Here is a 27,372-nt window from a genome sequence, read left to right on the forward strand (position 1 = left end):
GTATACATTGACATCTAAACGAACCGCTTATTTTCTTAAGTCTAGTAGTAGGAACAACATATTTATTTTTATTTCTAGTGTTGATATTGTGTATATCACTGTACTTTTTAAATAACTTTATGTTTTTATGAGCATACACTATATTTTCATAGATATATTGAGAGGCAACAGTCATTATATTAATTTCTTTAAATAGTTCCCTGAGAGAATGCCTCATAACTTTACGTCTGTCTCCCATGGGCAGGCAGAGACAATGGACCGCCAATTACTACGACTCTTACATACCTCTTTCGCTTCATCCACCATTTTTTGATCTTCAATAGTTAGTTACTAAATGAGAAAGTGTTATGAGTTGTGTCCTTGTCTTTAGCTTGGCAACATTTCATACGATGTTGACCTAGGTCATAAGTTATTGCGTTAGGACAATAATAAAAAGAAGTTATTGTAAGAAATATCTATACATCAACACAAATAATAGTATACAGTACTGCCTCGTTGGCCCAGTGGTTGCAAGTGCGACTGCCGGGCAAAGTAATGCTAGGCATTTTTCGGTTTATCAAAAAATTCTCAGTAACTATATAGCACGGTTTCAAAATGTGCCCGGTATTGGCAGTAGGCTCACTACCTAAATGGGACACCAAAATGGACATGGGACATAAATTGTGAAAAGTGGCTGTACATTGTAAATTGGCATTATGTTTCATAATGTAATAGGTATGATGATACAACTATTGGAACAAACTGCAAAATTAATCCAATAAACGAAATATCAAAACAATGTTTGCGTCCACAGACATAAACAAAACAATAAACATGAGTTGTTAAAGTAAGTGCTGCCATCTGTCAATAGTGATGCCAACTAGTAAACATCGGATAGATTAATTGCATTGAATCTCATCCGAACTTTGTAGATGTCAGTCGTGGGTAGGGTTGCTATACGTTGGGAAATCCAGAAATCTAGTTCAATAAAATTCTTATGTCCAGAATTTTTACAAATCAACTTAACTGGTAATGAATATTAATGGTGTTTAGCACCTGGTATTACACTCATGTTTATATGTAGGGAAATAGATCAAAAAGCAAAAAGCAATTTAAACAGAAAGGAGTGGAAGGAGGGTAGGGAGGCCTTTGCCCTGCTGCATCTAACTTAACTACTTAACGTAGAAACGAATGAAGTCGGTTGATAAAAAATACCCTCAACCCTTCAGTGTACACGCGTTCTTAGTTGGTTTGTTTAATCATTTTCATCAAATATCTTCATGCAAGAGAATAAATTAGTTAATATTATAGCAGCATAATGTACTATGAAACTTGCCAAGTTTGTTCATAAATTAACCCGTTGGATGCGCAAGCGACGGTGTGCGGTTGACGTAGCTCTGACGTCATATATACTAAATACTGGTGAGGAATTAAAAAATATATATTAATGAGCGTGTCGAAAGTATAATTTCTTTAATTTATGAGATTAAACTAACCCACGATTGTATGATGGTAAAAAAAAAAATTTAATGCTGAAATATTATCGTTTTAGACTTTTTTGAAATCCAGTTCTTCTATTTATGTGTTAATTTCTTTGAAAATGTCAGTTAAGAAATGGTACCGGAAATTGTAAATAATGTTCTAGACATATCAAAACATTTTAGACTTGATTTGCGGTTTTAGAACCTATTCATCGGTTTCTCTAAGCAAAATAATCCAATTTAGTTATTTGGAATAAAATTTATAAAATGTTATCTGACTAGTTTTTTTTAAATGTTGCCCCACACTAATAAATAATTTCACATGCACATGACACCAAGCCCCGAAACAACAATTCGTGGATCACACAAAAAGTTTGCTACGTGCGGGAATCGAACCCGCTACAGGTTGCACGGAAGCCAGTTACCCAGCCACCGCGACCGCGCCAACGGTGCAGTTGAGTTATGTAATAGTTTCCCAAAGTATAGCTAATTATAATAAACTATATAACTTCCGGGAACACAGTATTATACTGAAAAGACCCGACATAAAACAGTTATCAGCCCTGTACAATTAGCATTACTTAGGTACATGTAAACATGCGCATGGTAGCTTTACACAATCTCAAAAGATAAAAATACACGCTGTATCTCTTGTAGAACTAGGTACACTGATTCATTAAACAGTGAATCATGCGCATGTGATATTCGGAATTTTAAAATTTTACGTCACTATTTTTAATTTGGAACTGATCAAGAGGTTGGTTTTGAAAAACATGATGCGATTACGTGCGTACAGTCATGCATTTTGAGTTTTTGACGTTCTTAATGAATGATACTTTTTTAGTAAAATGGATGATAATAAATTGAATTTTAAAGCAAGGTTAGGCAAATAACTTGTTATTCTGTTAGTGAAGGTGTGTCGTAGTGCGACTACCGGGCAAAGGGTCTCGGGTTTGATTCCCGGGTCGGGCAAAGCATTTCTTTATTCGGCTTTTCGAAAAAAATCTCAGTAACTAGTAGCACGGAGTCTGGAATTGTGCCCAGTATAAGTATGCCAAGAGGCTCACCCTCTATTACATGGGACTTGCACAAATGGTGAGTGCACCCCTTCGGGGATAAATAGGTTACTAATATCCTATTGGATGTAACCTTTACGCTTCTTTTTATTTCTGAAATACGTATTAGTTGTCTGACCGTAAAGATAAGAAAAAATGCGCTCATTGTTCTTACAATACAAGAGAATTGTAGTAATACATATAAAATCTAAATTGCCATGGTAAATCGCTGTTAAAAACGTTGTTTTTTATATGAATAGCAATAAATAGAATCAATACTATTTCTGATAACAATTTTATTCTGCTCCCATATCTATTACGTCTATGTTTGATGGATAAGTAGGAGACGACCATAGTAAAGAAAGATGGATAGATTGTGTCTAGTTAGAAAGATGTGAGAAAAAAAGGAGTTTGTGATAAGAGGAAGTCAGACATTTTGTGCCAAGCCCCGATTTCAAAGGCCAGGTTTCCTCACGATGTTTTCCTTCACTGTTTATAAGTAATCTTAGAAATTACATATAATTCGGAAAAAGTCACATTGGTACTTGCCGTTGTTGGTAGGTTTTGAACCCGAATCCTTACGCATGAGAAGCGAGCGTCTTAAACCTCGACATAGAATGCAAAGTTCCTCAAAATGTAAGTTAAAAGACTTAAAAGACAAATAGTTATTATCTAAAGTACGTTCTCTACTCTGTCCTTATTCTAATCTGGTATAAATTATTTTAGTACGGGAAAATACCTGAACAATACACTTGAAATGCGGTAGAAATCACAACAAACAGTCAGCCTACCTTTATTGATTGTATTAGCGATAGTTCACCAAGTTGCTTAGTTAAGTTGTTGCTACTGCTTGTTCGGCAGGCGCAAGCGCCGGCAGTAGTTATCTGTAACATTTTGGAAATAGATTTATTATTGATATTACTTAACGAGCTATACATACTGTTTTAAAAAGTTAAGATTAGTTAAAATAGAGCAAAAGAAAATAACAAACAATTTTTTTTAAGGGGGAAAATTATCCATTGATTTCTCCCGCCTTGGGTGACGCGAGGAGTGTCAGACTCTTACTAGATTAGACATTTAATCGACTCAAAAACCATGCTATAAAAGTAACACAAACTCTGAATACTAAGTCAATACGCCAATCCAACTGAAAATAATAATATTTGTGACATTCAATATTCAATGGAGCTATTAACGGCTCAGTGGGGTGAAAATAGCCAGTTATCTCGATAAAACACACCGAAAATAGCAAGATTGCTCCATCTGATAAAATAATCCGTATCTTAAACTCAATAATAAACTTAATGTTAGTGTACTTACGTACGTATTTGCTATGTTGACGTCACAATCGCTATAATATCGCTTCTTGGAAAATTCTAATCAATATGAATATCAAGGAAATGAATTTGGTGTAGACTTTTTAGAGTACTGAACGGGATTTGTTATCCATGTGTCTATCTTATGATGGCATTCAAGATTGTAGTATGATTTAATTTACAAGTTTTTTGGACAGTAAGTGTGATAAATACACCCTATAGTTAGATGGGCAATTTTAGGATTAATATTCTAATTGAACAAATACCGGATAAATTCTGAGTTATTCGAGTATTTGCCCAGAAAAGTCGTTAAATACCCAGTATTAATCCGTTTTGACTAGCCATTCCCGCCTATGTTATCAAATCCTTCCGAACTTATTTTCCTAAAACTTTGAAATAATGCTTAATTGATTTTCCCTTTTTGCCTTTAACTTTAATAAATTTAATAAGGATAAGGATAATGAAAACCTTATTGTATTTTTTCTTACCATAAACAATATATCGGCCAATATGGAAGTCATTGAGGAAGGTCCAGGAGTTGACATTTTGCATCAGTTATATTACAATAATAATCAGTTTTTATCTAAAATCTGGTAGAATTTATGATACGAACAAGAAATATATTTATTTTGAACACATCGGAAGTAGATCCACTTCGCGCGAACGAGGGTACGGAAATTAACTAACTCTGGTTGTAAACAACCCTATTTTATTACAAGGCTATCGTTTCAATAAAATACCGTTAGTTGATTGCAATAAAATGAAAAGAAATGGTTTTCTTATTTAGTAATTTTAATGATAATAATGTAATAAACACAAATACATGTTTTTACTTGTTGGACAAATTACTCATTGTCAATTCAAATATTGCGTGATGTTGTGTAATTCGTAGTCATTTTATTGTTTTGTGTATCTGTTAAGAAATTAATGTTGTGTACACTATTAAATTTAAAACTATAATTTTTCACTATCTGTTTTGTTTCTTGAAGATAATTTCTGTTATAGGTACAATAGTTTTGAATCTAAATCTAGATTAGGAGGCTTTAGTAGAAAAATCTAATTAAAAATATCAAGCAAAACATAGTTTCACCAATAATATTTTTTGCAACCTTCACAATAAAGATAAATCTTGAAATCTGAAAACGAATGAAAAAATTAAGAAACAAATCCTGCCAGAATGTCCAATTTAACACGAAACATATATAATAAACCTAATACATAATAACAAAACAAACATTAAATTGCAAAGTTTACGACGCCGCGCCGACGTAACAATCACTAAGTAATAAAGTAATAACTTAAAAATAAATCTTCTATGTCTGTCAATCGCAGCGGTTGGTCGGCGACTGCATTATAGATAACCTCGTCTTATCATACTTGTTTACTTAACACCACAACGCCAACTGTCGGTACAAACGACCGTGTCGCTTTCTTGGCGAGAAATGTGACGTCATGGAGAAAAAAATTACGATCCCACAATTTTCCATGTTACTGATGATAATGAAAAGATAAAAGAACCTTTATTCTCTCGATTTTGACCAGTAATTTGATTTAAAAATACTCTGGAAAATATTTAAGTAAATGCCAAAAAAGAGTGCGGCTTAAATCGGATTTGCGGATCACGATCGACGGAAAATGTTGTAACCTCTAAAAGCTTTTCAATTGTCGCTTCGAAAAATGCTTACGCGATGTCCATAATTTTGTGGAAGCGGAATCGGACTTTTTTAATGCTCGATTTCAAAAGAACTTGATTGGGAATTGAATTATTTTTTTGGTGAAAACAATAGAGAAGTATTGAAAAGAGCAAGACTTTTTAATATTTTATGATGAAGTGATTACAATATAAATAAAATGTTTCAATAATATGGACACTAACCCGATTCACAAACACACAAAATGTTACAAAGTAGTCAATAGTATGTTTACCCCGTCATTGAACTCCGAGGTGGTTACACAGCTGACTTTAAATAAAGTTACACTGAGCTATTTCAGTAGCTGATGGATAATCAATAATCGTACATTTTTAATCCAGTGCCATCGGCCTCTTAATGACACAAATCCTTCTAACTTTGAACTTATTTCAATGAACTTACAACTTGACATAATGAACTAAAGGTATCTAGATAGTATGCTAGGTCGACCAAAGGGCGTATCCCGAGATGTTCAACCATTTTATTTTGTTTCGCTCCAGTCTCCATCTCAACCTACGATTACGTATGCAAGACGAAAATTTCGTTTTATTGGCTCGTGTCCAAAATGTTGCGTTTTGCTTTGATTCTGTTACTATTTATACGACTGTTCATGTTGTTATCGTGTGATATCTACGCGTTGTTTACTTGACGTATGTACTTAGGTTTTTCGTGAAAATTTCGTTTTTATTTCTTTTGGTTTCATTAGCATTTAACGACTAATCTGACAGTTTTTGCTGTGTAGTGTAGTTGCCTTTTAAGTAATAGTTTTTAGTTCTAAACTAAATACTTAATTAACAGCAAATACGTTTTTGCATCCCACTGTTTTTTATTTGAAATCGATTTTATAAAATTTTGGTCTATTGTACCGGCGCGCTGGCCTCACGGTCAAATAAACAATGGAAGTGTGACAGTGTTGGGGCGCGCTATCGCATTTTCCGGAGGCTGGCGAGCTTGCGGCGGCGGGCGGCAGTGCCGGCGGCGCGCGCGCACCGAAAGCATGTGCCCCGCGCCAACAGTGCGATGTACATAGAACCGGCCGCGTTTCGCGCACCCAGCGCGGAGTCCCTCGCCGTCTCCGACCCGTCGCCTATCTGGACGCAGTGCTTACCCTCTCCGTTATTCGCAGGCAAAAAAGCGCCCCTCAAAACATTCGAGGAGATCCAGCCCCTCATCCAACAGGCCCGCAAGCGCGAGCTCAAGCTACTCATCAGAGAAAACTCCTGGCCAATCAACAGCCCCGTCCGCGCCTCCCTCTGGCCGGCTCTCTGCAGACAACATCAACATGGAAAGTCTATGCTCGATGGATTCTACTGGGACATGGTTACACAGGTCAGTGCTCTTTCAAATTACGCAACGCGACAGCGATAGGTTTTTTTTCCAAGGTGTGCGACCAACTTCACTAACTTGTTTTGCACGAAAGAAATTCGTTTTGAACTCGCAAGGTAACGTGCGCCCGCTGAGAGCGTTATCTCGCGAAACCGGCAAACGCTTAATATTTACAAGGTCATGTCTATTTACTTAGTACAATACCTCCTTAAAATTAGGTAGATACCGCGCCCCCAGATAAGGTGATGTCCCCTCCAAGGTCTCGGAAATTTCGGCGTGTTTTTGTACAAGTGCTCTCTATAGATTCAGTAACAAGTAGCGAGTACACTAGCGAGCGCTTCGAAATTCAAGTCAGGTGACTGTTTGTTGACCACAAAGCATACTCACACAGGCGCAAGACGTCCTTGTAGCTGAAATATGCGTGAAGTTGTCATAAAAAGCCAATCTGTCCATCGAGGCCGAATATAAGTATTATGTGGAACAGCCTGTATAGTGTGTACGTCTGTTTCATTTAGTCCAAGTCGTAGGCTTGTCTATCATCGCGCGGGTCCTTGTGTACGACATCAACGTGCGCTCGCGCATCCTCGCGTCACAATGGGAGCTATCGCGCATCTTAATTAACCGCCACCGGCCTAACAATGGCGGACTAATTATACGACAGGTGGCTGTAACGAACGAATACAAGCACGGTGAATTTATGACTTGTTTTTAACTTGTTGTGACATTTATAACTAATGTTTTATGTAAACTGCTGGTAAATAAGAAAATACGTACATTTTTACAGAAATGGTTTTGTGTACGAAATGTACAAACGAACAGCATCATTAATATGCACGTAGCTAAGAGATTGGCAAGACATCAAGTTAGCTCGCTCACCTTCGCCGCTGCGCACGCGTCGGTACCCCACATGCACAAACACCGTATGTGGGTGTGTTTAATAACGATTGCATTGTAAGAGCTTTCCAGATGGACGCTTTAACTTAATGAACGAAGATAATTAATTATATTCTATGCTCTCGTAGATTAGTAAAACATAATAATATAGTAACATGCACGATATACTTATCTCATATCCTTCTTAAAATGGCAAAAAAGATGTGTAGTCTCTTCACGTTTTACTATTTAGTCTAAAATGTATGACAAATACATACATTGAGGTAGTTGTAATCTAGACACACGGCAGTGTGTAGTCCGAGCAAAAAACCGACACACCGGCCGTGGGTTATATTACACGAACCATCGGGCCAAGTTCGACCCACCTATAACTCAAAATCTATTTTATCTACGCATATGAAATTTCTAGTATCTGTCGAGATCTACTTACTTGTCTAAAATACAAAATTTCATTAATGTACCTATTGTAGGTCTTGAGATATTGACGTCAGAAAATCGCTATTTTTACTATACACTCATGTGACTCACTCACTCATCAAAAACCTAGACCACTTCCAATGGTCGTATTGACTTGAAATTTGGCATGGAGGTAGGTCTTTAGGTCAGAAAAAATCTGAAAATGGCCAAGTGTGAGTCGGTTTTAAAAATAATGAACGTGTAAATTCATACCCCTAAGGAACTAAAACAAAAAAATTATCTATATCTTCCAATGGTCGTACCGACCTAAAATTCGTTACGAAGGTTTGTATTTAGTCAAAGTAAAGTACAATAAGGAAAATAAACCTTACAAAAATAACTGAAATCCCACCCAAAACATAAATGTGAAAGGCTGCCAAGGTCGATAATATTGGAATGCTTCGCCTATAAAAGAAGTGAGATCTAAATAAGTACCAAGTTCCATACACAGACCTCAGTTAAAAATGATATAACTTGGCAAGTTTTAATAGAAAATTATATACTTGACTCATTGCGTTTAGTAGGTTTATAACAAAGTGTGTGAAAACTTGCCAACTTGTTATATCATTTGTTATTTATTTTGTAATGTCCACATTGGCCATAGTTAGTTCGATCTAAATATGTGACTAGTTACATATTTATTTATCAAGTCATCAGTAGGAAGGGCAAAGTAAATTTTGTTTGAAAATACATGTTACTGATTTTAGTGAAGAGTAAGGAAAAAATATATTGTATGTAAGTAAAACAATGGTAAAAATACTGTTTTCAAGTTCTATCTTACTCCTATAAGACGAAGAAGCAGCCTAATGAAAGTGACCAAAAATATATACGCAGGACGATTAGGAGATTTTTGGCACTGCGCGCTTTTCACGAAACTGTCGTTAGCGGTATTTCCGAACCGATATCACCTTCAGAGCGTATTCCTTTTTAAAAGCCGGCAACCTACCTGTGAATCCTCTGGTGTTGCGGGTATTCCACCTAAAGATTGAAAGATTTTCTTCCCACAAAAGAACAATTAGGGAAAATCAAATAGACAATGTCCAAAAATAATGTGTACTATGGTGATAAAAATGATTACATGACTATAAATGATTAATGCATTACATACTAATGAATCTATTACTGTATTTTGTATCAGTACTTAGTAAATATCCTGTCCTTTACTCATATGTTATAAACAAACTCATCAATGAAAGTCCAAAAACGACGCGTGCCCAACTTGGAAGGGAGCCACATATTTATGTAATTACTTATCTCTCCATGTATTCGTGTTTACATTGGCACCCACAAGAGTTTTTTTCCTAGGAAGCCACCACATAAAACTCCTGTACAATAACACTTTCTTAACTCTTCACGATTACCAAGAAATTTTTGTTTTTGTTCCACATGGTCCAATTTATTCCAGTGTCAAATGTGTGTTAATATAACTTGTTCCAATCGCAATGTAAGTAAATAGGATGACTCATTGGGACGTCCACGTGCCATTCAAGGTAACAAGCCAAGTGTTCCGGTTTTCCAAGAAACGGGGAGGCATTCCAAGCCGAACATCTTAGTGTACGAACATGTTTTGTTATCTCCGTTCAGAATACTTGGCAGGAGAAACATTGTTTATTCACTGTAGGAAATCATCTGTATTGTTTATTACTCATCAAAATTTGGTTTATCATAAGTAAATCAGTTCCGTTGCATTGCAGTTGCCAATTTTGAAAGGTATGGTAAATTCTACTTATCATCAGCTCAGTTCACTGCAGTTCTGTTAGCTAATGTTTTCAACTACTCCCATCCGTTTTGCGGATATTGTTACACCTAGCTGTAAAGCTGTTTCTGGAAATCTCTTATCCATTCTCAGAAAGACTACTCCTAAATATGATATTTTCGAAGGGTCCACTATAATAATTCAAGTTGACATAGAAAATTATGACGATGATTCACCGGGAGAAGTACGTGTCATCCAAGGTTTAATTGAAGTGTGTTTCTCCGAACCTGGGGAGGCTTTCTATACACAGAGCAGTACATTAGTTGATATATTTGTTATTGTTAACTCGGAATTGGAACATTTGGCAATTGCTACACTGTTTGTGCGTTGGTGTTAGGAAAATTTCTGGGCATTTTGCTGCTCTATTGATCAAAACGATTAGTGTTAGTCATGGACGTTTGTTTCTAAGACAGGTATATATAGGGATTAGGGCTTGACGATTAATGTTATTCCCTTTATTGTGATAACTATGACAGTGGCAACTATGACAGGGCTGAACTTCCTTTCTTCAATCAAAATAATGTCCTATAGGAACATCGTAATCGATCAATTGAATAAAGGTGGATTAGTTTAAATTGCTTCATTTAATTGAACAGAACAATTTAAATCCAACTAGACAGAAAATTGATACTTGACTCATAGAATCGTCTATACAATTCACAAAAGGAAATCTATTGCAAAATAGCTATTGTACTGTTAAACTGTCTGCGGTTGTTGTACTGTTAGATACTACTGAATCGCATTGACCGCAGATTGCTGTTCGCACCCATCAAGTTCAGCTATTCGAATCAACAAAATTCTCGACTAAGGCTGCCTGCCAAATATGTGCTGCATGCAACAATATGCAGTAGTCATAAAAGCGTGACGTAGAGCAATTTACTTTGCCATTTTAGCGTGGACTATAAGGCCAAGTATTACAATATATCAACGCATTTCTTTGAAGGAGCTTACAAAGGGACAGCTTATTATTAGACGTTACGGTATTACCGTAGCGTGCGCTAGTGTTTAGGTATCCGTGAAATTCATTCGAGGGTCGTTCGCAGGAACTCGTCATGTGAACTCTGGTGCAGTGCCAACGACATACGCGCCTTGACCTCGCAATCCGTCACACGCTGTCACTCACCGATAACGGTGGATTTACAACGATATCGCTACCCATCATGCTATAAGTGCGAGTGGGACGGAGAAAGCCGACGAAAGTGACCGAATGTCTTGCTTTCTGGTCTTCATGACCTAGACATTATACTCTGATGTGACTATCTGATTGTAAACAGAGATATTTATGGGTGAATTGGTGGGAAGAGAAATTCGAATGCTATGCCACGACATTTTCTTTTGACAGTCTGTAGAGCGAGACCCTGGGTCTAATTTGATGAAATGAAATATGTACAGATTTTCGCATGGCTGACTATATGCCTTTGTTTCGTACCCTGGGGTTCTAAGTGCCTATTTCAATAAATAAATCTGACTTGTTGAGGTGTCTGGCAACCGAGCACTCTAAATACAAGCGCTGCTCAGACGTCCCGCGTCATGTCGTAATCTCATTACTTCAAATCCGATTATGACGGTCGAAAGCCCAACGTCCCGCCATTTCATATTAAAATACAAGTTTAATTAAATCTCAGAGGGCTCAGTTTTACATATTTTCGCAAAAATAAACCGTTGATTTGCGAAATTTCGCTGAATAAAGTTAGGGAGATCATCCTTTCTTATTTTACCGTCTTAGGGCTTTAAAAGCAGTTTCTTTAATGAGTAAAAATGTTTCACGCCTGCTGTTCCTAATGAAGGCGGCTTTGGTAAATTAATTTGCATTGTTTAATCTTAATTATGTTTTGTTGTAGTCTGTCAGATTATTATATTCGGCGTGATTAATTACGATAAGCATCACGGCAATACATTGAAGGAATTAATTTTATCTCCCTCTTGTTTGTAGGGAAATATGATTAGGCATTTTAGTAAATTTGGATGTTGAAGTAAGCGAAAAGAGGGCTTTGTGGCTTCTCTGTTTACATGTAGAGTTAAAATAGTGTGCGTGCTGAGTGAAACGCCTGATTAATAACTACTGATAAGCCGGCGTGTCAAAACTATCCACAATGCTACTACGCGTTTTATTTTCTACGTCGTTTATGGCGTTTCATTGTTTTTTCTTTTAACTGTTGTTATGTTTTTGCTATCTTTGTCCTTCGGTGACACACTATTTTTATAATAATTATCTTTAACGTTTTATCGTGTTTGGTGAATAATAAATAGTTACTAATCTTTATTGATTCGGTATAGTTTTCCATGTAATTGCTCGGCTCTGATTTAATGTGACATAAAATCATTTCGTACCGATAATTGATATACTTACATAGGTAAAGCCGCGCGCGCGATGGCTGAGAGCCAAGTCTTAAAATAGACAAGCACCATTTTGTTTTCCCACCTTCTGCTACTTGCATTGTGGTCACGTGAGTAGAACATCAATATTTTATTTAACTTCATACAACTGATGTATTTTCAATCTGAGTTCATGTTTAAAAGAACAATGACTTAGGAAAAAACACGAGACATGAATACATAAGTGGACTCGCGGATGTTGTTACGCATAAAGAGGAAAATCTTTGTGACGCTGAAATAATAAGCACAAAGTTAAAGACTAAACAACAAAGGAAAGAGAGAAAGAAACATATTAACTTCAACGACATAAAAAACAGCTTCAAAAACATGTGAAAACAAGTTGTATTACACGCTTGGAGGGGCACGTCCTTGTGAGCGAGTCAGCTGATCTGACCACCGAACCAGAGAATATCACTGGTTATGACTAAGCCAAATTACAAGTACAGGAAGTGCAAAAAGATACGGACAGACAGATAGAACCTATTTCCTGCACTTGCAAGTATTCGCACGCACTGCACGACAACCTTGGACGTTTATCGAGTTAATTCACTCATCTAGTTAATAGAAATGTTATATTAAACGATCCTAGTGTTATTGATTTGCGCAACGCCCATTGTTTCCATGTTAATACAAAAACAGGTTTATTTGCATATGGAATTTATGTCTGGGCTTAAAATAGAAATTGCAGGAGTCAGAGCAGAAACTGTTGGGTAACTATGTTAAGTACAACATATTTAATAAACTCACGTCCAAATACATATGGACGAAGATGTAGTAAAAAAAAAACTAATATAGTTGGCGAATATATTGCTGTGAAGGAGAGTCGAATGGAATAGTAATGAATGGATGAAAATAGTTCATGCTCGGCTATATTTGTGGATACGGATTGAAACGATAAGATAACGTTATGAAAGATTAATATTGTGTATAGAAACAGTGAACGGATAACTTGTACCGAGACTTTTATTATTAGCGCTATATGTATTCAAGCAGATTATAATTAATTTTATCTTATTACCCAATTAAATTAACAGAATTTGTACGTTGATATCGCTAAATGATAGCTTGAAAATTTTGCAAAATTCGCCATAAAAGTCTCACGGTTGCCAAAACCGGCTTCGGTTTTGCAATCCGCGCATATTTAATGTACGTTTCTGGGTTGGAAAGGAAATGCCTTTGGTATTTAATCGGCACACCTAACAAGTGGACTAATGCAAGAACCACATCGATCGAGGAATTATTCGAATGCGCCAAACCACGGCACCTGTGCTACTGTCCGTCTAATCGAGTTTGCGCAATTGTTACCAATTAGCGTTGCAGCTCACATGGGCATTGGATAATTGCACGGTAACAGAACGTTAATTGCTTTTACATCTTCTCTATTGTGGTTTGATCATCTGAATCACCTCTTTCTCACCCATTGTTTACAGAATCGTCTTCTTTGTCTACAGATGAACTATCGATTTTGTTGGACTGACTCCCATCTTTTCTAACCTCTAATGGATTTTTTTGTCTTTTTTGCTCTCGCATTCCTTTTTTATTATTTTCAGTTCGTTGAATTTCTGACAGATATTAAAACTTTTTGCCTCAACGAAACATGAAAATTCGGCGCTGTGTTCTTTTATCCTTATTATTTGGTCTCATTAAGGTGTGTCCAAACATAGCGTGGCATTCAAGCGCGGCTGCCGCGCTATGTTTGGACGACTGCCGTGCGCGGCAGCCGCGAACCACCTGCCGCGCGCGACGTTCGCCGCGAACGGTGTTAGTGTCGCTGCACACGGGCCACATGCGAGTGCCACAAGCGCCGCGACAAGAGGCAAGAAACGGCCACAAAAGTAGCTGAAGCGCGCGACATCCACTTGTGGCCGATGGTCGACACTTGCGGTCGGAATTGTATCTCTGATACAAATATTTCTATATCCATATTTATCTACCTATATGAACCACAGACTACGTGCGTGCGTTACCGTTGGCTCCAACAGCGAGAGAGGGGCGGAATCGCGTGGGTGGCGTTTGTCGACGTTTAGTCGCCGATGCGGGCCACAAGAAGCAAGCTGTGACGATTTGTGATTTGCGTGCGGTAGTTGATTTCGTAATAGATCCCTTCCAGATTCTTTGTCCTTTGTTGAAAGAGTGGTCGCATCCAACACTGCCTTTCTTTTATTCCTTCTTCTACGTAATTTTCGAATAATAAGCATAGCGACATTACACGCTGCGGCTCTGCGGACGGCGAGCAAGGGTAGCTCGCCGCCCGACCAGAACCAGACCCGTGCGTACGGCGCGTCGCGTTCCGCGCGCGCCTTAAAGAGCCAGACCACCACAGATGGGGCCCAGTAAGGCTGATGCCTGATCCGGAGCTGCGGACAACGTAAAAGGTTACCGGGGCTCCGGCTCAAAACAGGAGAAGGAACGGGGTGGTTTTTAGTCAGTAAGAGTCTGACACTCCCTCCCGCCTCACCCAAGGCGGGTGAGGTCATTGGATGATCTTCCCTTCTCAAAAAAAGCGACATTACACGCGGCCGCCGCTTTCATTGTAGTTTGAATACGAAATAAAGAGCGCGGCGTGTCTCGGACATGCCGCGCAGCACTGCCGCGCAGAAAGTTTAAACTAGTCGCGCGGCAAATTTGTGTCCCGCGAATGCCGCGCGTAGCTGCCGCGCACTTTGCCGCGCCGTGTTTGGACACACCTTTAGGTAAATAATAGATTTGTTTGTATAATGGATAACAATGTTTTTCATGGTCTGTCTGATAAAATTGACTTCATGTTTTGCTTCATATCTTGCAATAGTGAACGGTAAAAAAATAGGTTTACTATTATAAATTGGCCCATTTCTTTGTTACTTGTAATTGTGGCTTGTAGTACAGTAATGATGACTCACATCGCAATTATTATTAAGACTACTTCTATGATGTTCTCTTGTTTTAACTCCTCATACCTCCTTTACTCAACCGGAAAAGTTTAAATTAGTTCATACAAAAGTTACAAATAAATAATAATAGTTTCGTCTCCCAACCAAAATTATGTCATTTGACTCAACTGACACGTTCCTTGTCAAGTGTGGCCGCTCATTATAATCGTTGAAGCAATTTAATATCCATTATTCTTAAATGGTGGGTGCTAATTAAATTAACTTTAAATCAGTCGCTGGGTGGCCAAATAGATGTTGTTGACAGAAAAAAATTATACGAACCAAGAAGATGTTATATTTTTGTAGATTTTGGGCTGGCCTTAAATGAATTTAAACTAAAAAGACTCATCAGTTTGATGGTAATAATAATAATCATTATCAATAAAAACTGTTGGCAAGCTTAAAGTTATAATTTACCAGTGGTTGTCTGATGAAAACAACTTTTTACATCGTTCTGTCATTCGGAATTCCCTTATTATTGATGAACATTTGTTACACGTGTACTGGTAGGTGATCATAATAATTATCACTTCTCTAAACTGCGGTTTTAAAACCATAAACAAGCAAAATCTTTGAAGACTTTGACCCAATATTGACAAAGGACGTGGTTTCGTAGAACAGTTTAGCAACAAAAAGTAAAATAATAAAATAGGTAACTTCTTTATTAGGTATTGGTCGTTAGTTACTAATCTTGTCAGATTACGAATGACTTCAAGTCTGGTAGTTTTAAAATGTACTTAAAATTTTGAACAAGAACACTCCGTTTGGGCTAATGACATTTTCTGAATTTCAATTCAGTAGAAAGCAATAGTGCATATATTCAACGTCCACAATGCATATTTTACTAACTGAAATCTTTTAACCAGATGATTTTGCATCAAAAGTAACACATAGCAAAATATCATAACAAGTAATAACGAACAACAATCGTACTAAACTAGAATCCATAAACATTGAAAATCAACCGACCTAACCCAATTGCATTTTTCTGAAGCACGTTCACAACGTTATCGTCTTACAGTGTTATCGTAAATTTTATGCAATGCATGACCATTATAATGCACACTTAAATAATAATGTTGACATTATTACGTAACCAAAGTGTACGTGCAACTTTGTTTTTGTTAAAGGCTTAGATTAATTACTGCGCAAATACTGCTTTAGACTTGTCTTGTCTATTTATGCGGTTTTGGTCTCGGTCAAATGTTAGGCACGATGATGTATGGTCAATATTGGTTTTGTTTGCTTTTATTTTATCATCGTCTGCCCACACATTGTCGTTTTTACATTCACTTCTATCCTTAACATATCCTTGATCATCTTCTTGTCTTATTTGGTTGTTATCTACTGTCGTATCTATTACTTTATTGAAATTTCATTTATTGTCACCCTAATTTTGTTCTTAATTGTCCTCGTTACCAGTCTATATTAAATATTTATTAAAATTATTAACCTACTCTATATTATTATCATGGGAAAATGGTGGAGTAGAAAAATCAAGTTCACCAAAAACGTTCTTTTAAATAGGTTAGAATGCGCAAAAACTGTATATAAGTACTTGATTGACGTATGTTTTGCGGAAGAAATGTTATGTAAAACGACTACTATTGATAATCAGGAAATAAATTGTTATTGTCAGCACCACAATAACATTTAAATCGATGGATTTGAATCATGTATTGTCCTTTTTTATGGATATAGTGAATACCTATTAGATTTTTTGTTACTATACTTATCAGTTCAGGGGCCACGAGGTGGTCTGTAGTAATTATAATAAAATAAGAAAATGAACTCGTAAGAACTAATGATTCAACAATTAAATATTGCGCAAAACCTCTCGACTCTCTTTGAACCCACAGCAATTAATCACAGGAGACACTGGACTCGTAAATCTTACTGTATCTTACCGAGAAACGTGAACAATTGCACGTAAACATACAAAATACGATGTGATAACTAAGGAATTGTTGAAATCGAACTTTGTTCGTATCATTGTATCATTATCGACTGCAGAGTGTCCGTCGCCAAGATGTTTACTGCTGTTTTAATTAAATAAATTATTAGTATCGTCTCCATATCGGGTCCCCGAACCCACTTGGGTCACTATGTTTTGAATTTTATCAAGAGTTATGCGTTTCTGTCCCTTAGTTATAGTATTATTGATAACGCTAATTACGTGTTGATGTTCATATTAGTTTACTTTTGCGTAATTTTCCTGTTCATTTTGATTCACTACGTTTTTATTGCCATTTATTTGCACTGTATTTCCTTGGGTTGCATTTTTATTTGCGACGCCTTATTTGGAATCGAATTCAACTTCCTTTTCCGATTAATTCGTTATCTATAGCCGCTTGACTAGAATACTAATGAGGTTCTTATGTTTATAAAAAGAGTTGATTCAAATACCCAACTGTATAGAGTTGAATGGAATTACTTAGCTTCCAATGTGCAAATCAAAACAACTCATATTTTAGATCAGCTTTTTGTTTTAGTGAATTTAGTTTAAGAAGTGCGAATGACTTTGTATACGAGCTTTTGGGAACAGGATGCTTATTTCGGTTTTTGATGTTATTTGTTCTATAAACAAATACATAAATCTAGCAACATTTTCATAATATTTATTCCACCATTGCCTTCGCTGGTTCGTTCGCAATTTATGCAGACTTGAACAAATTGTTTTAAACTTCTCTATCACATGATTCACAGTCATTGTCTTTTATAGTGTTTAGAATATCTTTTTCAATATTTACATTAAACTTTCCTAAATTAAAACCTTTCGTACAACATGTTAGGTTCGAAAACAAAATTGTATTAGCAATATATTATTTTAGACGCGGAAACGTTTAGTAAACAAAGCACTAACAGGTGTACTGACAACTTATTCTAATGCCATACGTTGTGCAACAATTTGTGCACATTCACGTCCGTGTCAGAACTGATATTGCGCAATGGATCCACACACTCGTTTCCTATTTATTAGGTCGATCTATTTCAGTACTTTATCGTATGAACACTGCCAATATTTATATCATGAGAGTTGGAATAACAATGTTATGTATAGTGGCCGACTAACAAAGGGCTTCATGCTATTAGCTATCAATAAATCTGACATCTTTATTATCAAATCATCTCTATGTATCTTTAACCTTCCTAGCTTCACCTGTGGCTTACCAGTCTTAGAATTTAATGAATTTCCGATCCATATTAGTTTGAGCATTGTTTATTTAGTTTTCTACTCCAACAAACAGAATTTAGACGTCAGCTGCATATCTTGGTTTACGTTGAATAACTGCGAGCTTAGTGAAATGTAAAGCGCCTGCAGGGATCTGATTACAACACTTTATACGAGCTACATAGTTTGTAGTAATTTTCACTAACCACCTTTACATGTTTCTCTTTTATGAACACTGACACGCTACACTTCAAGTCTTCTGAGTCATCAACATTTTTCTCACTAATTATAACGACTGTCATTGAAAGGTTATCATCATTACTGTCAAAATCTCTCTCATTCATCATCAGACTAAAAATACAATGTAAGTCAACACCAATGACCCGCACGAAATGATAATTATGTAAAAATAATTGTGCACTAACTGCGCGAACTTTATTATGTCCATAAGATAACCCCGGGTCGTTTGTTCGTATCACATTATCAATCAAACTAGGTACTGTAAACAGGCTTGACATGAGGTTATCAAATCAACACTGTTTACACTGCATTGCAAACTAGATACGGAAACTGTCTTCTCTTATGACACATTCGCGTCTAATTGTCGTTATGTGATCTATCGAAATGGGCCAGTGGAATTTGCCCACGCCACCAGACTTGTGTTTGTGTATTTAACCATTATCTTCAGAGTGGCACTCGTCTGATTTTAAATGTTTTGTATAATTGTGATACGGCTAAGTATACGAAAGTGAAACACTCGTTTCTTATCTACTCCATTTAATATCCTCAATGTTGTTATTCAGGTAGCGTCTTTTTAATTACATTCGCGCTCTCTATAACCAACACAATAAGCGAATGTAAAGACCGGTCGTTATATTAAATCGGTATGACGTCATTGTATTCATCTTGTTGTCCAGATGTAACTTTTTATGTATGTAAATCAATCTCTTCAACCCTAGTCCATTCATGTGTCATTTACATGCCGGCACGCTGCATGAAAGCTAGTCCAGTATCTTTGCTTCGTAATAGTTTATGTGTTCTTCTCTCGCGTCTGTCTTATATCTCTTTACTTTTGTGTTTCTTGTTATTTGGTGTTATTGCTTCAACTTTATCTTAAATTATACCACCGGCGCCTGAGTGTTTTAGTGTCGTATCTACTCGATGCTAATATCTAACCTCGTAGATAACAGGAGTGTTTTTCACAATCGACTTATAGCCAAGGAAGATTTACAGTCGCGCACAGTACGATGGTAAAACACGGAGTTATTTCCGACGGAATCCGCCTTGTGGATTTGCTCCGCCGAAAATAGTATCATCGATCTTATTCGCAAGAGAGAATAACAGCGGCCGCATATTTATTTATACAGCGGCATATAGGAAAAGTTCTGCCTTATTCTCTGAGTTCATTTACATATTTATTCCACTGTGGTATGTCTGTGGGAGCCGGGAGCCCTTTGTTGGCCTTTAAATTTATGTACGAACGTTCTAGTACTACCATTACAGTGTCAGTTGTAAAGAATACGGAATGATTATGAATGGGCTTTTGATGTAATCATATAATCTTAGAGGAATCATAATCAAGCGTTGTACACAAAGCGCATCAAATTCGCAATTTGGCTCATGTCGGTCCACTTTATTCAATTAAGCGTTGATTGTCGGTAGCAAGAGGTCGCGTCGGGTTGTGGCTGTACTAATTAGGGCCTTAACGCTTCGCCCACGCACGTGCCCATTGTCACACATGTACCTATAATCCATGCTCATACAATACACCTTATGATTCGTGTCAACCTACCAATTGTCCAATTGTCTTCTCATTCATCTTGAGCAACGTTTCTCAGAATACTTAACTTGATTAATTATAGATTCGCTTTGTTTGTACGTTTGTGCAACCTACGATAAACTACAATTGAAAACATACTTTACTGCAATTATAATTATCTAACGTGAAGATGACATAAATCCATAACGAATAGATATCGGTTTGAAAACAACACTTAATACAGTGCGTCAGATTGTACGACTGTACGGCTATATCAGTGGACTCGTTGAAAGCACTCAATAATTCATTACATTATTCATGTCAAACATCAAGGTTGAATGCAAATGTGCAAGTTGAAACTGAACAAAACAAATGTATAGATTTCCATTGGATTTGGTACAATCCGGAGTAAGACCCGAGCGATCGTGATGGGCTCCACTGGCTCCACCAGCCCACGTGCGTATCGACCTCAATACTATCAACGCATTGGCAATACAAACATTCTGTTTATATTTACCTTCGTGTTATTATTACATGCCAGTGAGTAAATGCCAAGAAACACTAGATCAATTTAAATTTCGATATCTGCAGTCCATTTATTTTCTGCGTTTCGTCATTGTCTAATTTCACCTCGAACAAACAAACGAGTGAGATTACTGTTATCGACTCGTGTACGTGACTGCCACCAGATGGTTTTTTTTTTTGTAATTGCATTGTGTTCTTATTTAATTACTATTGTTTGTTATATGATATACAATTTGCAGTTGTATAATTATTTTCTTTTCAACTGTAAAACGTATTATATACGGCATCATAAATGCTTAACTCGGGAATCACGTGCGAAAAGTTGTAGAACCGGTTTTGAGGCTTCGTTTATAAACAAAACAGGCTGGGATTCAGGTTTTGGCGTATTCGTTCTAAGCGCGTGGGCGGCCTTGACTGAGCGAAGGACGGCCGGCTCGCAGCTCCGAGCGTGCGCGTGCGCTGGGGGCGTGGCTCACACGCGAAACCACGTATGGATGACTATTATTTTCCTTACTCTGGTTTCCCTATCCCTTAAAAAGTAGCTGTAAATAAAAAATAATCTACAGTTATAATATTATAGACGTTGATGTTAATATAACACACTGGTAAAACTAAATCAAAATAATTTTGGGTATATCTACGAATTAACACAAGTGTCACCAGCACATATCCACGAGTATAGCACAAAATACTCTAGACATAACACGACAGTTTTTACGTTGCATAACACTGGTATTTTCGCCATTTATTTTGCAGAAACTAATTTAATTATGGTGCAGAAATTTTAACGCCGTTGTGACGTGACCAAGAGTTCTGTGGACAAAAACTGGTGGACGCATAACGACATTCATTATTCAGGAACCCCGGACGTACGGTACGCGACAGAAATAATAAATAAACCATTCATTCGTAAGCGGACTTGCCTACAGCCTTTTCAGTGGCTCTCTCGTGCAATAATTAAAATTCGCGACAAAATATTCTCGAATTCGACTTTTGTGAACTTAGTCAGGCGTTTGACTGGGAGGGTCAGAGCCCATTCGTCCCCTAAAATTCGTCCCCCAGCATAAAAGTTGTAGATTCGGCCCCTGTATAGGTGCCCATTGGTCTCCTGGTAGGGGACCAATTGATATTTTAATTAAAAATATTATTTTTAAGGTACCCATTCGTCCCCTCTAATATATATATAATATAAGTTAAAGATTCGGCACCTATTGAGGTACCTATTGGTACCCTGAGATAAAATTAGCTATATTTTACATAAGAAACGGTTAACATAGTACACTTGTGAACAGTTTATTAACGGAATTCATTTAATAAATCATAACAAATCATTAAAAAAAGAGCTACGATGAATGATAATCCGTCATGATAATAATATATAACCTGTCGCTATCGACAATTTTCTCACTCTTACTACGAATGGCTTGTTAAAAAAATGGGTTACGAATAGATAAGGTGTTTAAAATCGGTACTTACTCTCCAGATGTGCGCGGGGTGCGGAATTATTCTAGGACATTATGATTTTGTATGGGTTAATTTTATTTGAAACTAGCTGACCTGGCAAACCTCGTATCGCCTCAAACATTTTTTTCTCACCTTTTAGACCTGTCCTAGACTTCCAATAATATTTCAAGACCAAAATTAGTCAAATCGGTCCAGCTGTTCTTGAGTTTTAGCAAGACTAACAAACAGCAATTGATTTTTATATACTATGAAATGAAATATGAAATATTTAAATGTAAAATGTTTAGAATATTTAGACTGGTGTTTCTAACAAAGAGAATGTAGGTTGTATAAACAAGATAAACATGATATCTACCGAATTACTATATTTTTTATTTAAGCCTTTTCTGCGCGACTGTATCAGGACTACCAAGCTGCAGTATACACATATACATGTACTTATATTACAAGAATGAATAATAATAAATATTCTTCAGGGGACGAATGGGCACCTCAAAAATTGCAGGGGACGAGTGGGCACAGGGTGCGAATCTTAGGGGACGAATGGGCTCTGACCCGACTGGAAGTTTCGTAACGTGTTTATTCTAATTAACAACATGATGCTCTTAAAATTGCACTAAAATTCAGATTACAAACAGTTTTTCTATTGTTGTCAAACGATTTTCTTCAGAAATAATTATTTCTTTGAAAGTATATCTTATTATTCAGGGGCCTAATACTTAATCAATTATTTATAATTCGTGTAATTGAAAAACAAAACAACGAGGCACATTATTCATTAATATGTCTTTATACAAGAGTTCCTCGTATTTATGAATACTGTTGTAACGATATTGCTAATAGTTCTGGATGGATTGACGTCTTTAAGCGTTCCCATCAGATTTCGTAAACCATTTGTACATAATTTTTCATCCAGAATTAAAATTAATTCTTGCATATCTATTTTAACAGTGCTAAGTGCTATTTAGTTGAATGAATTGTTTTTTACCGTCACTTTTCTTTGACCAAAATTTCTGTTTTCAAAAGTATGAATTCACACACACACACAACGTCACGCCTTTTATCCCCGAAGGGGTAGGCAGAGGTGCACATTACGGCACGTAATGCCGCTATACAATGTACACCCACTTTTCACCATTTGTGTTATAAGTCCCATGTAATAGGGGTGAGCCTATTGCCATATCCTGGACACAATTCCAGACTCCGTGCTACTACCGAGAAATTTTCGAAAATTCGAAAATGGCCCAGTAATACTTTGCCCGACCCGGGAATCGAACCCGAGACCCCTTGTTCGGCAGTCGCACTTGCGACCACTCGACCAACGAGGCAGTCATGCAAAAGTATGAATTCTTTTTCAAAAACGTCCATTTATCTCCCTCATTGTTACGTCTTCTACACTTGAACTTGAGCAGTTCTTAACAACAGCTTTGCTTCACCTTGTAAGATTTACTCCTATTGTGATCCAAAGTGGGAGCTACTTTAGTTAAATGCTTTGTAAGTACTACATTGTGTAGCAGGCTTTGAGTTTCAGTCAACGGCTTTAAGCATTTTCGCACTTAAAATTCCATTTTCCTCAGTTTCATGGAATGTTGGCGTAGTGAAAACATCCCTTACAACAATGCTATTATTATTCATAGCTGAACTCCATCTATCCCCAGTAGACTAATCATCTTATTTATCTGGATCATACACTTTAGAAATATCATCACACACGACGAATTCCTGTAATAAACCGTAAAACGATTGAGAAACTATGACACTGAATATGATTGCACTAAAATTATCACTGACCGGTGAAGCAATATTATTTTTGATGCGAATATTATCTGAATCTCGGCGATTCCTTTTTACACGAGCTTTGTTGACGGTCTAAATATAGTCAGTTGGCGTCATACCGCCGGGACCGGCTGTTGTCTCTGTTGAAAAATGTTTATTGCACGTATTTATTTTATTTATCGTTACGTCCAATTTACAAACATTGGGTTCGTTGGCTTCCCAAAATTTACGCAATGGATTTGTTAAGTTCTTTCGTACGTTATCATATCTGTATGAGGTATCGTTCAGTGAACCAGTTCAGGACAACTGATTATAAAACTTGTCTTATTTAGGATCATGCTTGTTTTCTTTCCTTTCATTAACAAGTCGATTAATTTACATGAGCCCTTGTCATCTCTTTGTATTCTATATATTATAGTTTGTACATAAATTAACACATATTTCGAAGCTAGTCTGTTTTAGACAGCACTTAATGAACAATTTATAACAAGTTAAACGAAAGTCATTACCAAAACAAGTTAACGAATGTTCGCTGTTATCTTCTGTACAAAAATATTGATCCAACCATGTTTGTACAAGTCATGATAATAAGAATACGCTGTTTTGTTTATAATTAAGTAGTCAAGAAACGTGACATGGGGATTACCTATTTTACAACGCTGATTAAGCTGAACATATTTGTAAAGAAATTATAACGAGTTATGTTAGCTTCTCTCGTCCTTGGGTGGATTGTACCCATAAAGAATGTTAAGTTGCTGTTCCATATAGCAGTAAAAACGATGATTAAATTAGACACCTTTAAATTATATTTGCAAGTAGATAACGTGTCCCGCCCATCAATTTTGGACAAGGTAATATGTTAAGTCCACATAGCCACGTAATCTTGACTTACCAGTTACTTTTGAAAGGTTAAATGGATCATTGAAATCCAAATATATCCTCTGAGTTTAACCAAATATTTTGGTACGTGTCTAAAGTTCAGATGAATAAGAGAAATCACACTTAATATAATATTAAAATTGTGAAAGTTTGTGCGTCAGTAACGCTGAAACCACTGAACGGATTTTTATGAGCTGACTTGGGTTATAGGATACTTTTTATCCCACGGGAAGGCGGGTGAAGCTGCTGGTAGAAGCTAGTATAGATATTAATTAATGTTCCGGGTACATTGAAAGAGTGATCAAGGCTGCGATTGAGATACAGATCAAATGTCATAATAATATTAGAATAATAGGAACCAAGACTGACGACTTGGATTCAATGTTTCACCACAATGTCATATTCATCTATCTTCAGTACCTACCTGTGCTAGGTAGCGTGTATCTAAGCCGACATGCAGGCTCAAATATATAATTTGTGCGCCTCGCCTCATCTTGTCCTTGTCGCAAAGTGGATAATCACGCGTCCACAGAACATGTCAGCGACAGATTGGATAACAAATTCATATGACCACACTAATTTGCGAATCTCTTACACCTCCCAAAAATTTTAAAAGCGTACTTAGTATTTGACATTAAAATTTTATGACCATCATTCGTTTTAGTATCTCTAATTGAATATGATGTACCGATAAATTATTATTTATCGTATTTCTAACTAGTGTGTGTATTCAATTAGTGGGTCGGTTAGTGTTACGTATACGTGTTTCTTTCCACAGTAATTGTACAATGAATGATAAGCAAATCATAGATTAGATGGAGTGGTGTTTTACATACTTCATAAACCCATTCTGATACTCGATTGACGTCAGATTCACATCCGACAGACAGCTGGGCCAGCATAGCGTGTTACCAGACCATCTTACGAATCGGGCATTGGAATTGGGACGTCTATTTTAATGGATACTTTTAAATGCTGCCATCTGTCTCGAACGCAATGATAAACAACTAATTCATTCGGATTACCTTTGATTCTAAGAACAACTTGAGAGTCTTTATATCTTTTATAAAACTTCGTGATAGTAAGTTTTTCTTTATTATAGTCTTCTGTTATGTTTTTGTTAGTCTGTTATCTTGTTACAATAAGCAGACTTATAAAAATAAACCTGTGTCTGGCAACTTTCTTAGAATTCGCATTGTTCTCTTGATTTGATACAAAATCTAAATTCTACACTCGATCGCCATAAGAGTGTGTGTGTTGCATCATGTAAATATTATGGACAACGTTTCATAATAAACGTTTGGATGTCTTTTGTGATATTTAAGGTTATCGCCCGGTGCACATGCTTGCCAATAAATAACAATATATTCAAAAGCGAGTTGAGATATTAGCGGAAGAAAAAGACCTTGTAAATATTAAGCAAGCCTATACATTGTATACAGTCTACAAAAAAACCATTTGTTAACAGTGACACGAGTTTCCTGTGTCGCAAATTCTTATCTTAATTAAATCTGAAATCTTCTTTGCTCTAACTCATTATTCATTATTTCCAGGTGTTCGGCACAGTTGAGTTGCCGGACAAGCCGATCATGTTGCCGCCCTTCGTGGAGGCGACCCACTGCCTCGGCTACCACCTGACTCGTAAGGGTCGGGCGGTCGCCGACAGGGTTGTCTCCGTCCTTGGGTACGCCTGCCCTGACATCACGTACAGCCCTAGCCTGTACCCTATCACCGCTGCGTTATTGCACTTCATGCCTGGTGAGTACTGCTTTAATATATTCTTTACAATCTTCAGGAGCATCTTCTCTTGGCTAAAAAAGTTCAGATGAGTCTTCTGCCAAACTTTTTGTTAGCGTTAGTTACTCATCACGACGTCTTATTAATTAAGGAAAATCCGGTTCACTTTGGTTTTCTCACATACCAATTTTTTCTAACGGTTTCTGTGACACAAAGTCGTGCGCTAGGATTTAATTTTCGTCATTTAAATTACAAAGAAGCTCGTCATGTACACCTTTTATTGCTTTTTAATATTCAACGCAAATCAAAAACGCCAAGATATATTTTTTATGGTAATTGAAATTTTATTAATCGTATGACAGCTGAAACAATTTAATAAAAGATAAATTATTATTAGAGAATGAAATAGAAACATTGGAAACTTAAGTTATCATCGTTTAGAAAACCAAATCTTAATGTGAACGTCCAATTTCATCGGGCGGTGCGGAGGCGGCTTTATTAATTAGTATTGAAGCTATCTCCCGAAGTATGAATGGGAGTTGTTAAATTTATTACTGTGCCACGCTCGGTTTATGAACACTACCGCCACTTTATTGATTGTCATTACTGCTATTATGATGGTATTTATTATTATAACAATATACAGCCATTTAATCGATTTCATTTCATTTCTCTTTCGTGACGTTTTCATTCTATTCACACCAATAAGTCCTACAGCGTATCTACCACTGTATTTTACCTTTATTTCAAAGTATTCAGGTAACAAGTGGTTACATAAGATACAATTCTAGAGCAGAGGCGTCACAAAATTTACAGTCGCT

General features: G+C 36.7%; 1 protein-coding gene across 9 annotated transcripts in view; it reads left to right on the forward strand.

The window, feature by feature from the left end:
* LOC118273115 (GTPase-activating protein skywalker) overlaps window positions 1-27,372 on the forward strand; it is an 89,753-nt gene that overhangs the window by 13,401 nt on the left and 48,980 nt on the right. For all 9 annotated transcript variants that reach the window (XM_035589904.2, XM_035589905.2, XM_035589906.2 and 6 more), the window contains exons 3-4: window positions 6,649-6,851; window positions 26,368-26,572. In XM_035589904.2, coding sequence (XP_035445797.1) covers window positions 6,649-6,851; window positions 26,368-26,572 — 408 coding nt within the window. The remainder of the gene's footprint in view (window positions 1-6,648; window positions 6,852-26,367; window positions 26,573-27,372) is intronic.

Source organism: Spodoptera frugiperda, chromosome 1, assembly GCF_023101765.2.
Source record: "Spodoptera frugiperda isolate SF20-4 chromosome 1, AGI-APGP_CSIRO_Sfru_2.0, whole genome shotgun sequence".
Classification (NCBI taxonomy): Eukaryota; Metazoa; Arthropoda; class Insecta; order Lepidoptera; family Noctuidae; genus Spodoptera; species Spodoptera frugiperda.